The sequence below is a fragment of the Grammomys surdaster genome, unplaced genomic scaffold (genome assembly GCF_004785775.1).
Source record: "Grammomys surdaster isolate TR1022 unplaced genomic scaffold, NIH_TR_1.0 374, whole genome shotgun sequence".
NCBI classification, from domain to species: domain Eukaryota; kingdom Metazoa; phylum Chordata; class Mammalia; order Rodentia; family Muridae; genus Grammomys; species Grammomys surdaster.
This window is the reverse complement of record NW_021604793.1, coordinates 76,395-88,998: the sequence shown is the minus strand read 5'-3', so window position 1 is coordinate 88,998 and position 12,604 is coordinate 76,395. Positions and strand designations below refer to the sequence as shown.

The following is a 12,604-nucleotide window of genomic DNA, read 5'->3' as shown; positions in this document are numbered from 1 at the left end:
TCCGGTGTAACAGAAGAGCCCTGTCTGAGACACCAGCGTCTTTCAAAGTCATCCACAATGTACCAAGGCTTGCTCTGAATCCTGGGAGCAGGGGAGAGAAGAATTCATCTCAGCTTGGCTGTCAATCATGTGGGCAGTTTCTGGAGCAGAGCCAACCTGGACATCTACCCTACTTGGTGCCCTCTCCCCTAGTCCTCCACGAGCCAGACCCACTGGAATTTTCTACTGAAGATCTTGGTAGTGATGACCTACATAATTGGAGGGATGCCTATAGAGATAAGGTTGTGAAATTATTATAATTCAGGAGACGAGCACGGGAAATTCAGGGTTCTGGGACATTTTATAGGGAGTTCGTGGACAGGTGAAGTGGAAGAGACAGAAATCTTTTCAAGCGAACGGTAATTTCCTAAATGAAGGACACAAGAGATCGTCCCCCCACTCCACCCCTATGACCCAAAAGGGGTTTCCAACATACAAATTAGCTGACTCCATCCTGCCAGCCCAAGCAGGACTATTTAAGGGGCGAGCTGGGCCAGGAGAGCAACTGCATCCGTGCCCCAGGCCTGCCTGCTGCCGCCCTCCAGTCCTTGCCTGCTGCCAGCCATGAGCCGCCAGTTGACCCTTTATCCCGGTGCTGAGCGCCTGGGCTTCAGTGGCTGCTCTGCCATCATCTCAGGCCGGCTCAGCAGCAGCCACGCCTCTGTCCGGGCTGGAGTCAAGGGAGCAGCATTCGGCAGCAGAAGCCTGTTCTGTGTGGGGGGCGGCCGGCGGCTGGCGTTGAGTTCTGCAGGGCGAAGCGGCGGCTTCACGCTGGGCCACGGAGGGGCGAGCGGTGGGCGGCCCGGGGGTTTCGTGGGCACCGTCTTTGGCAGCGCGGGGCTGGGACCCACGTGCCCATCTGTGTGCCCGCCCGGTGGCATCCCTCAGGTCGTCGTCAACAAGAGCCTTCTGGCCCCACTCAATGTAGAGCTGGATCCTGAGATCCAGAAGGTTCGCGCACAGGAGAGGGAACAGATCAAGGCTCTGAACAACAAGTTTGCCTCCTTCATTGACAAGGTGGGTCCCTCTGCATCTGTTAGCCCTAGGTTGGTTGCGTCACATGGTGCAGAGGTCCTGCTCTGTGGCTGATGAGTGGGAACTGGTGTGAGCTTCCATTCCGCATCTGTCAATCAAGGGGGCTCAATAATGTATCTTACCCCGGTGGTCCCAGTGGGACCAACTGTTCTGTGTGCTTAGAACAGTGCCTGGTACATTCACCCAATGAAGGAGAACTTTATCTTTCCTTCCATGTAGGACCAGGCTTTGGGAAGGACAGGAGGCATATTGCATGAGTCCTACGAGGGTGTCCAGTGTTGGACAAGAAGATAAAGACCCATATCCAGAACAGAGGAGGGGCACTAGAGGGACAACAGCCAGGGGATGTCATAAGGAGTGGAAGTCAAAGTAAAAGAAGAGGAGGCAGGTTTCCAGAAGAGGGGAGAAAAGGAGCCAGAAAATTCACATCATCCTTAGGGGCATTTGCAGGGAAAGCATACCAAGGTGTTCAGCAATGGCTGGGGTAGCTGGAAAGGTGTCTTTGGAGTGTCAGTGACAGGGACCCCAGTGAATGGGAAAGAGACAAGAAATGGATTTCTCTCACCGGGACACTCACAGTATAAGAGATCTTGGCCATTGAAGGCGTTAGGGACATAATAGCAATGGCTGGCTTTGATGAAGACATTACTGCACATTTCTGCGGTGCCTCGAGACTCTTATCAACTCAAGGCCTCTGATTCTGTTTCTCTGGTTTTTATGCAAAGGAATTAGGCTTGGAATGATGAGACACAAGCCCATGTTGATAGAAGAGTTGATGTAGTTTCTCCTTCTAACTTGTATGTGTCCTTCTGTCCCTATGCTCAGAGACAGGTAGAACAGGGAGGCTGATGAGCAGAGAGGGCCAGACATGGGAGGAACCCTGAAGTATGTGAGAACTGACTTTGAACAAACCGAGGCATCAGCCAGTAGCATCTAAGCTCTGAGAGAAAGGGCGCATTGTCCCGCTAGAACGCCCAATTTTTCTCCTCTACTCCCCAGTTTCCAGCATCTTGAGCAAGAGAAACTGACTCAGTCACATGACAACTCACCAGTCATGTGATGCTATTAGTTAAACCTCATGGGAAACTGTGGTCCATGGTTGCCTTTGGGTTCCAGGTGCGCTTCCTGGAGCAGCAGAACCAGGTATTGGAGACCAAGTGGGAGCTTCTGCAGCAGCTGGACCAGAACAACTCCAAGAGGAGCCTGGAGCCCGTACATGAGAGTTACATCAGCAACCTGCAGAAGCAGCTGGAGATCTTGTCTGGGGACAGAGTGAGGCTGGACTCAGAGTTGAGGAACATGAGGGAAGTGGTGGAGGACTGTAAGAAGAGGTAAGTGAGAGGCAGAGATTATCACTGGGCAGTGACTGCAGAGGGTTCCCTGTGGACAGTTTGCCTTACCTCCTTTGTCAAGACCACTGGTATTTCCCTCATGTCCCATAGAAGAGATGCCTAGATAGAATGGGGTTGGAAAGATGGTAGATATACCCAGAATGCTCCTCCTAATGTCCAGGAAATCTGTTCAATTTCCAGCCCTGGAGATAGGAGACTGGGGCTGGAACTCATCTGTGTAGCCCAGATGGCTTTGTGGTTTCCCCTAAGTAAGGTTTCTATGGCAGTTCCCCCAAAAGAAAGACACCTCACCAACCCTGGAACAAAATTTAAAACTAAGCAAAATAAAATTCAGAATGTAGTTTGTCTTGAAGTGTACATACTCTGTGGAAGTATCTCATCTCTCAGGAGAGAACGGATTTAAAACTAGATTGAGAGTAGGCTGGGAAGGAGTACAGGGACACAAACCTGGTATTTGGAAAGTTTGCTTCCAGGTGCCAAGTTTATAGGGACAGGCGCCGGCTGCCACAACTCCAAGGGGAGGAGATGGTCAGAGCTGGCATAGTTCTCTTGTTCCACACTCAAAAGATCTAACCACCTATTCTACAATGCCCCTCAGTCAGAAGCCTGGCCTGAGCTCTGGCATAGAGAGCCTAACAGAGCTGGCCAAAGCCTTGACCATAGAGAGACTATGGAATCAGGCTTTTAAAAAGCACTTTCAAACAATTGCAATGAATACAGGATAGCTGAGATCAATGGAACTCAGATGGGACCAAGTGAGTTTGCTCTGCCGAAGAGGGACAGAGGATCAGGGTAGAGGCTGTGCTGTCTCTGGGCCTCCTATGGGGTAAAGATCTGGAGTTCCTGAACTGCTGTTCACTGAGTGGCTTAAGGTGAGCCTCTCGGTCCTCTGGAACTGTAGGATGAGTAAAGTACATGTAACATCAAACGCAGATAGCTGTCTCAACACCTGAATGAGCTTCTGAGAGGAAAATGGCAACAGCAGTGTGCTGACATCTCTTAAAAGCTTAAAGTTTCAGTTCAGGGCATGTGTGCCTGCCTGATGCCCAGAGTCCTGAATGTTAATTTTAGTTTCACTATTAGCCACCTATGTGACATTGGCCAAGCACATCCCCCCATCCCACCCCATACAACACCAGGACAACAGAACAGACTTTGTAGAATAATAGAAAAGATTTTATTGGCGTTGTTGTGGAGCTGGGCATGTTGGCATACACCTTTAAGCCCAGCACTGGGAAGGCAGAGGTAGGAGGCTTTCTGGTTTACATAGTGAGTTCAAGGACAGTTAGGAGTGCATAGAGAGACCCTGTCTAAAACAGAAAGAAAGAAAGAGATACAGGAAATAAATGAGATGATGAAACATTTAGCATGTCGTTTGGCATGCAGCAATGGAAAAAAAACAAATATTACTTGGATTTATTGATTGTTTAAAGTTATTAGCTGAAAAAACATTTGTAACTATTGCCATCACTTCTGACAGTCTTCTTGATCAAACTATTCCTATGTATCTTACAAAATAGATATAAACTACTAAATCTATAAAAATCCTAAAATCTAATCAGTCTGGCAAGTAATGTATGCCTTAACTTTTGTCCTGAGGCAGCAGACCTTACATGTCTGTAAGACCAGACAAGGAGTTGAGTAAGAGTAACATTTTATCGTATATGTCATCTGAAAGCTTTCAGTTACCTGCCAAGCTACACACAAAATCTGGGATAAATCATACATACTGTTTGCATTTATCCAATATCGTTAGAAAAAAAGGACAATCTTATAAAACCTTCCAGGCATATTTACTTGATTGGTCTGTTTGTTTAGTTATATTAGGGATCAAACCTAATGCTCCTTACATTCTAGGCAAGTGCTCTGCCACTGGGCTACAGCATCAGCCCCCCAGTTACCTCATGAAGAACTCACTTTTCTAACTCATGCTGATTTTGTTCCATTCATAATTTCTGAGTGAAGGGGCTGCCAATGATGTCCTTAGGGATACATGAAGATCTGCAAAGTTTAAGCATATAGAAGGAACTATTTTCTAACATTAGACCTCCCCTTCCTTTTACTGCAGTAAAATATATATAACAAAATGTTACCAGTTTGAGCTCTTTTAAGTAAAAAAGCTAACAATATTTTTCCCTAATATACAATGTATCTACATGAGAAACATTCCAGTGGAATTGGAACACTAAGTTTGCTTCACCTAAAATGGAAGTCTGAGACTGGCATAAAATAGTTTCAGAGTTACCTCTGCTTGGTGCCCTGGGCCATGGTCACAACAATGGGGCTAGGGATGGGTGAACCTTTCCGCCACAACATGGAGGAGGCCACTTGTGAAAGGGAAATGCACTGGATCCTGCATGTTCCCACCACGGTGATGTCTCGGGCAAATCATGACAGGGCAGACTGTATACAGATTGAAGAGACAGAAAAAAATACTTCTTGAACTGGTGCTCCTTCTTGGGGAGGCTATGTGCTCCAGGGTAAACACTCTGTAGCTGTGATGCAGAAACAATGGCTTACCAGACGGTGGACATCTGCAGGACTCAACTGGCCTAATGGCAAGGCTGCTTTCTCCCACAGGTACGAGGTGGAGATTAACAGACGCACAGCTGCCGAGAACGAGTTTGTGGTGCTGAAGAAGGTAAGGGTGGGCACAGTTGGGGTAGGAAGAAGGTTTGAGCACTTCCAACCGTCTGTGACAGTGATGTGCGTAGGGGAGGGGAGGGACCCTTGGGCAACTCAGTTCCTTGGAATCCTAACATCTCAGCTCCTTCTGCTCAGTCCCTCCTCTGGAGTGCCTGATGCCTCTAGAACATGCAAACTTAGCGTTCAGTTTAGCTCCAAGGTATTCTGCTGCAATTTTGGTGTAGTCACTGAACTCACGAGAGTTAGTTTTTGCTTGGGAACTGGGCTATTCTTAAAGCATAAGGTGAAGGAAATGAAGAGTTAAATAACATCTACTCTGAGTGGTAGGGTGTGCAGGGTGGGCAGGTTAGGGAGGGGAGCCTGACCGTCACATGTGTCCCAGGATGTGGACGCTGCTTACATGAACAAGGTGGAGCTCCAGGCCAAGGTAGACTCCTTGACAGATGACATCAAATTCTTCAAGGTCCTCTTTGAAGGGGTAAGCTCTTTACCGGCCTCTCTCAGTAGCTGTTCCTAAGGGTTGGGAGGAAAGAGTCTTTTGTTCTGGTGCAGCTAACGTTCACCTAGGTCATACTAAGGGCTGGGCACAGAGTCAGACTTTGAGGAGACCACAATGGAGACCACTATGGTGTTTGTCCTCCAGGCTTGGCAGGGGAAACAGCATGGAAAGGTGCTTTGGGGGGCCAGAGGAAGGCATATGAACCCCACCTGGGTCTTCAGGGACTGTCTCTGAAGAGAGGAGGTCTGGGAAGGGAAAGGTGACAGGAGACTTCCTAGAGGCATTTGAGTGCTACCTGGAGTCTTGACATGATTAGCAATGCTGGCTCTGGAGAGGGGTGGGAGGAACCCGAGTACAGTAGAGTGTCATCACTTGGGATAAAGTTCATAAAAGCCAGTCTCATCCTCAGCTGAGGACGGGTCAGGAGAAGTGGTGTCCTCATGGCGCCCCTAACAGACTTCCCTCCCCCACTGGCCTCCAGGAGATTGCTCAGATGCAGTCCCACATCAGCGACACGTCCGTCATTCTGTCCATGGACAATAACCGGCAGCTGGACCTGGATAGCATCCTCACCGAGGTTCGAGCCCAGTATGAGGAGATTGCCTTGAAGAGCAAAGCGGAGACGGAGAACATGTACCAGTGTAAGGTAAGCCGGGTGCACAGTGGGCAGGGAGCTGTGGGTACAGCTCTTGTGTTCTCAGAGTGCACTCATGCATGTGCGTGTGTTTGTGATTGTGTACACGCACATGTGGATCTGAATGTATGTATGGAATAAGCTGAGGTTCTTCTTGTTTTGGAATTGAACTTAGTAGAAATGCTTCCCTGTGGTCTAGGGAGGTCAGTCAATCTTAGCAAACCTTATGGACAAAGTATAGCCTTTCTCTCACCATGGTTCTGAGTGACAGATGAGGCCATGCCGGCTACAACCCTCATAAGCCTGTGAGTAATCCACACACCTCGGCTTTATTTCTTTGACGAAACAAGGATGGAAAATGGACTCTGCCAGGCCATTTTGTTTAAGAACCCAAGGGCCCTGCTGAGCTGGTGCAGGACCTTGCTTTGTAGAGGAAATTGTCATTTTTCCAGTTCCTTTCATCACCCCCCATTCACATCCCTTCCTCTTTGGCTGGTGCTTAAACTTCCCTAACATGGAGACCACAGGCATGGAGTACCCCTCCCCATGCTAAGTGTTCTCAGTTGGGTAAGTCCTTAACCACCTTGTACCCTTCTCTTCTGATCTGACCACAGATCCAGGAGCTGCAGGCCACTGCAGGCCAGCATGGGGATGACCTCAAACTCACCAAGTCTGAGATCACAGAGATCAACAGGCTGATCCAGAGGATCCACTCAGAGATAGGAAACATGAAGAAGCAGGTGGGTCCTATGCAAATGAGGCAGCGAGTGGGTTTACTCAGTGCCAATCTGGGTGGGACTGTCCTCATCAAGTGGGATGGACCGTCTGTGATTCACTCATCTGAAATTCTGTGCGGGTTGGCAAAGCTGGGGGCTGCTTATCAGAGGAGGAGGGGACAGTTGAGGAGAAAGCTAGAAATCTATTTGGTGTCAAAATCAGTTGTTGCTTCTTCACTGTGGAGCAAACTTCCATAGGAAGGGGGCATCCCTCCCCCCAAAAAGGCTGGAATTTAGACCACCCACCACCACCACCACCACTAAAGTCTTAGCTGAATGAACAAAACACATTCAAACTAAAAGACTGATGAAGCCCCCAGAATCCTTCCACGTACAAACACACAACACCAACAACTGATAGACTGCAAGATTCCTGACTGAAGGTGCTTGTCACTTACAAAGCCTGCTAGTCATGCAAATGCATCTTTCAGAGCTGTTCTTGCCCTGAGTATGATCCTCTGCTGGATGGGTGGGCAGACTGAAGTCATAGTGGACTTATTAGACAGATATTTCACTAAGAGGAACGTATTAGCTGCCACATTCCCCTCAGATTTATGGGCACCCCCAAGACACCTTGCGATGTGTAGCCCTCTAGCCACAGGGAGACTTTCATCCCTGGTTGTCTTTAGAATCTGATAGCTGATGGTTTCTAATTGAGTGGGCCAGGGCCAGAGCCAGGGCCAGGGCCAGGGCCAGGGGCACACACCCAAGTATCCCATCTTCTCTATGCCCTTCTTCTCTCTCCTCTCAGGTGAAGATGTCTAGCTTTAGAGGCTGAGGCATGAGTGGGCATGGTACCAGTGGAAAAGAGGATGAGGTGGATGGTGCTTAGAATCAGGGAAAGAAAAGACTCACCTCCAGTTCTGTCCAAGCTGGACCATCCAGTGGGACCCCGAAGCATTTGTTACCGGTCAGCATCGGGGGAGGACGGCTCAGCAGGATTTCAGACCCAAAGTGACAAGTCTGTTTGTTCTTCAGTGCTCCAACCTGGAGACGGCCATTGCTGATGCTGAACAGAGAGGAGACTGTGCCCTCAAGGATGCCCGGGCTAAGCTGGACCAGCTGGAGGGAGCCCTTCAGCAGTCCAAGGAGGAGCTGGCCCGGATGCTACGGGAACACCAGGAGCTCATGAATGTCAAGTTGGCCCTGGACATGGAGATCGCCACCTACAGGAAGCTGCTAGAGAGCGAGGAGAGCCGGTGAGGAGCGACACCCTTGCCTGGGGGCAGTTTTTGCTTTAACAGGAAGGTGGAAGACAGTTTGGCTCTGTTTAGGCCCCACTGAAGTGAAATCGCTTGACTAGTGTGCTTGCCTTGTGGTAGGGAAGACATAAATTAGACAGCAAAACGGACCAACTTTTAAAATTCCTAAAAGGCCATGGGAAAGCAAGTATCAATGCTACCCATATTAGAGAGTCTCCCCTGGCTCTCTTCATGGTTCTTGGATAGGAGAGAGGGAAGAAAGCCTCACAGAGCCATCCAAGTTCAAAGTCACTGTGGCAAAGTCTGAGCTCGGTGAGAACCTTGGATCATTTTCACTATCACTAGAGAATAACCGGGTCGTACTTCTGTGAAACAAATGGCCCAGGAACCTCTGGTGTAGAGAGGCTTCCCAGAGCAGACTTCTCTTCAGAGATTGCTCAGGATCTGGAAGAAAGGAGGCTGGGAAGGGGATGGGGCTTGTTCTGACTGGAAAGACACAGGTCTCCCTGAGTAGATGCGGTGATTGTGGTGGATTTACCTGTTTGTTCTCTCTCTCTAGGATGGCTGGTGAATACCCAAACTCTGTGAGCATTTGTAAGTATCTGCATGTCCTGGTCTGCCCTTGGTTATCTTATCAGGAGCCTACGCAGCTCTAATTCCATGGCACAAAAGAGACATTGGAATCTCAGGGAGAATGGGAACGAGGAAGGGGTTACGGAAGGAAAGAGGAGTCTGGCTTCAATGGCCCAGGGGAGTAACAGCTGGAGAATAAGAATACATTGAAATATGAAAGAAAACAATCCATGGATTCCCAGCAGTGTGCTGCAAATGACGCTTGGCCACAGCACTCTTCCTACTCCTGCTGGAACAGGATGGTCGTTTCCTTAGTTTATTTCTCTGTAAGGAGTTCAAAGTCTTATACGGATGTATAGACCCAGACTACTTGCAAAAGAGGTTGAATGTTTGGGGTTAAGTACAGGTAAATGAAGCCATGGTTATGAATGGTGCCCACAATGATATCTCAGTAAACACACACACACCACATCACACACCTCACACTACACATAACAAATACACACACACACACACAGACACACACATACATTAACTCAGGTTCTTCAACACACACACACATACACACACACACACACATATATATATATATTACGCATAACACATACATACAGGGACACACACAGAGACACACAAAAACTCATGTTCTTAAATACTCACACACACACATGCATGCACCCTTGCAAACACACATAGGACAGAGACAGAGAGAGAAAACACACACACACACACACACACACAGAGAGAGAGAGAGAGAGAGAGAGAGAGAGAGAGAGAGAGAGAGAGAGACTGACTGGGGCCGGGGGGCCTTCTGTCTCCCCTTCCAGCTGTCATCAGTAGTACCAATGCGGGACCAGGAGGTGCTGGCTTCAGTGTGGGCTTTGGTGCCTCAAGCAGTTACAACTACAGACCTCTGGCCCTGGAGGTGAAGACCAAGGGCAGCTGCGGCAGTGAGCTCAAGGATCCCCCGGCCAAATCCTCTGGTAGCAGCTGTGCAACCAAAAAGGCCTCCAGATGACAGACAGGGATGTTGCTGTTAGAAGGCTGTGGACCTCAGTCTCCTATTCTCTTCCCTTGGGTCCCTTTCCAAGTCAGGAAGTGTTTTCTCCATCACTGAAATCCCAACCATTCTCCCAGCCCTGTTTCCCCTGGCACAGGGAACTGTCAGGTGGGGGAAGGCCAGCCAGTAATAAGCTCTCTCAGTGGCCCCTCCCACTCACTTCTTACTGGATAGCTGCCCCCACTCAGAGATCAAGCATAGACCCAAGATACTTCCCTGAAGCCAACTGCTAGCCTCTCTGTTTGTGTCTTCCTCCAGCCTTCCCTGTCAAGAGGGCCTTCCCTGTTGTCCTCTGATGCGGAGTCTGTCTATCTCTCTGCTTCTCTTGCAATAAATGATTGATGAATGGCATCCTCCTAGTCTTTTTCATGTTGCTGTAACAGAATACTTGAGATCGGATATTCTGGTTTGAACTGGAAATGTCACTCCACAAGCTCATATTGTGAACAGTTGGCTCCCAGCTCTGGTATTCTTTGGAGGTCTGTGGAGCCTTTAGAAGATGAGTCCTGGTGGGTAGTAGGAGGCCACTAGGTCTTGAAGGTTATACCCAGCCTGGGCTCCAGCCTACTCTGCTTCTTCAGACATCATCTGAGTAGTCTGTGCCCACACTCCAGTGCTGTGGGCAAGTCAGATGGATGGCAACCCTCTCAGCTCATAAGCCAAAATAATCTTCCCCACACATGTTTTGAGTATTTCAGCTGGTAATCTATAAAGAACATGGTTTATTTTGGCTCACAGTTCTGGAGGTCTAAGAGCAGGGCACCAGAGTCTCTCCATCTCCTGGTGATGGTCTGTGCTGGGTCACTCACTGCATGGTGAAGATGCAGACAGGGGAAGTGTGCATGCGTGCAGGGATCCTGTGTTCAAGGATAAGCCTATGTCCAAGGGTGAGCAAGAGAATTTGTCAGGTTCAGTTAATTAGCTTCCTATAGAGAAAGGCATTAATCCAATCATGGGGCAGTGTCAGTTGAAGTCCAAAGATCTCACTGGGAATCAAACTTCAGCATGAGTTAGCTGGGGGCAAATATGTTCAAACATGTTCCTTTGGTTTTTGGTGTTTATGTGTTCCCCAAATGTCACCCTTTACATTGGTCTAATGTTTTGGGGTCTGATTCTTGCTCTGCTCTGGACTGTCAACCACACATCCTCTTAATTGTCTGGCTTCAGCCTGGTAGGCATCAGGCGACAGCTGATCCTGCTAGACAGCCGAGGTGGGAGGCTCGATGTTTCCCATGATGTCACATGTGGGATGGATGATGTCACCACCACTGTGGAGATGTACTCGGCCTGGAGCCGCCCCCCACAGTGGCTCCACTTGTCTTCTAGCACAAGCAGGAAGCCTGTGCACAGGGATCTTTTGACTGTATCTGCTCTCGTTGTGCAAAACTTCAGTGGCTTACGGAACAAGTGTGGAGTGAGCCGTTGTCTGGGCACTGGGGATACTGAAACGAACAGCGTAGGCGGAGAGCTGGGAGGCTCACAATCTACCGAGGATAGGAGAACCCAGCAACAGACAGCACATTGTGTAGCAGGGCAGCGAGTCGGGTTTACTTCTATGAAGAATTATCAGCACAGGAAGATGAGTGATTTGGGTGGTCTTTGTAGGCATGTGTGTCTTTGCACGGATGCTGATTTCTCAGGTGACAAACCAACTGATGTGAACGGAGTTCTTATCATGGGCAGGCCTGTCTTTCAAGAACGAGTCTTGTTGAAAGGGCACCCATGACTTCTCTTTTCCTATGTCCATCTTTCCTTATCTTTCTTTTTCTTTTTAAAGATATAACAGTTCATTGCCACTAAGGGAAGCAGTGCACAAAATTATTTCAGTGAAAAAGAAAAAAGTTACCAAGTAGTTGAAATTAGACTCTATGAAGAGAACCATTATGACAGTAAACTGTGTAGGAAGAGTTACAATCACAAACTGTATGGGGTTTCTCGCAGGACACTTCTCAACTTTGGGTGTACACGCCTTAAGCCCTACCCTCTAAGGCTGTTTCTGAAACATGGTTTAGATTCAAGAGTCTCTCGTCCCCGACACTTGGGTAATTTCCACCCCTGAGTCTCTAGGGTGGGGCTATCCCACTCATCAAGGCCTGCTGCTAACTTACAGAGATCAAAGACAAGGTCTGGCTGCCAGACACAAGGCGGCTTTCTACTGTAGTAGACCAAGCCACATTTCTAGTGGCTGAGAGTACTTGCCAAGTCACTTTGGTAAGGTTGTTGGGGGTGCTGAGGCTCAACACAGGAGGGAAGATACACCTAGCCATTTAATGGTTTCTTTGGCCTTGTAGAACTGGGGGTGATCTTGAGCTTGAGGGGGTGCTCAGGTGTCTGGCTGCTCTCTAGTCGGCATCAGGTGCAGGTGCTGGTCTGAGTTATGTGAAGTCAAGCAGTTACTCCATCTACTTCAGTGGAGGTTGGGATGGTCAACAGCACCAGGAAAGGCCCTTTCCCCTTTGCTTACTTGTGTGGAACCTCTGGGATACAGTTGCTGGCTTCATCAGGGCATCCAAGAGATCCATCCAAGATTTCTTCTGATGCGAGCAGTCCTCTCTCTTGGTATATAGCCCTGTGGACATGGGCTGTGGCAAAGGCATACCTGCTGTCAGTGTAGATGTTAATTTTCTTGCCAGCCCCAAGTTCCAAGGCTGCTTTCTGTGCTGATGTGCCTGGGGGATGGGGAGTAGAAGTTCAGCCCAGATGACATTTGTGCCGTCCACCACAGCAGCACCAGCTTGTCTCTGACCAGCATGGAGAAAACTGCTCCTATCTTCTACCACACTAAAGT

General features: G+C 48.8%; 1 protein-coding gene across 2 annotated transcripts; it reads left to right on the top strand.

Moving 5' to 3' along the window:
• Positions 1 to 550: 550 nt before the first annotated feature.
• LOC114632573 (keratin, type II cytoskeletal 72) lies at positions 551 to 10,164 on the top strand. Of its 2 annotated transcripts, XM_028781111.1 has the most exons (9): positions 551 to 1,056; positions 2,191 to 2,405; positions 5,007 to 5,067; positions 5,455 to 5,550; positions 6,053 to 6,217; positions 6,820 to 6,945; positions 7,960 to 8,180; positions 8,743 to 8,777; positions 9,584 to 10,164. In XM_028781111.1, exons 1-9 carry the CDS (start codon positions 604 to 606, stop codon positions 9,772 to 9,774), a joined length of 1,563 nt encoding a protein of 520 aa, XP_028636944.1. In that variant the 5' UTR covers positions 551 to 603; the 3' UTR covers positions 9,775 to 10,164. The 2 variants fall into 2 exon arrangements, with proteins under 2 accessions (XP_028636944.1, XP_028636945.1); XM_028781112.1 differs by lacking the exon at positions 6,820 to 6,945 and having other exon boundaries at positions 604 to 1,056; positions 9,584 to 9,774.
• Positions 10,165 to 12,604: the final 2,440 nt, after the last annotated feature.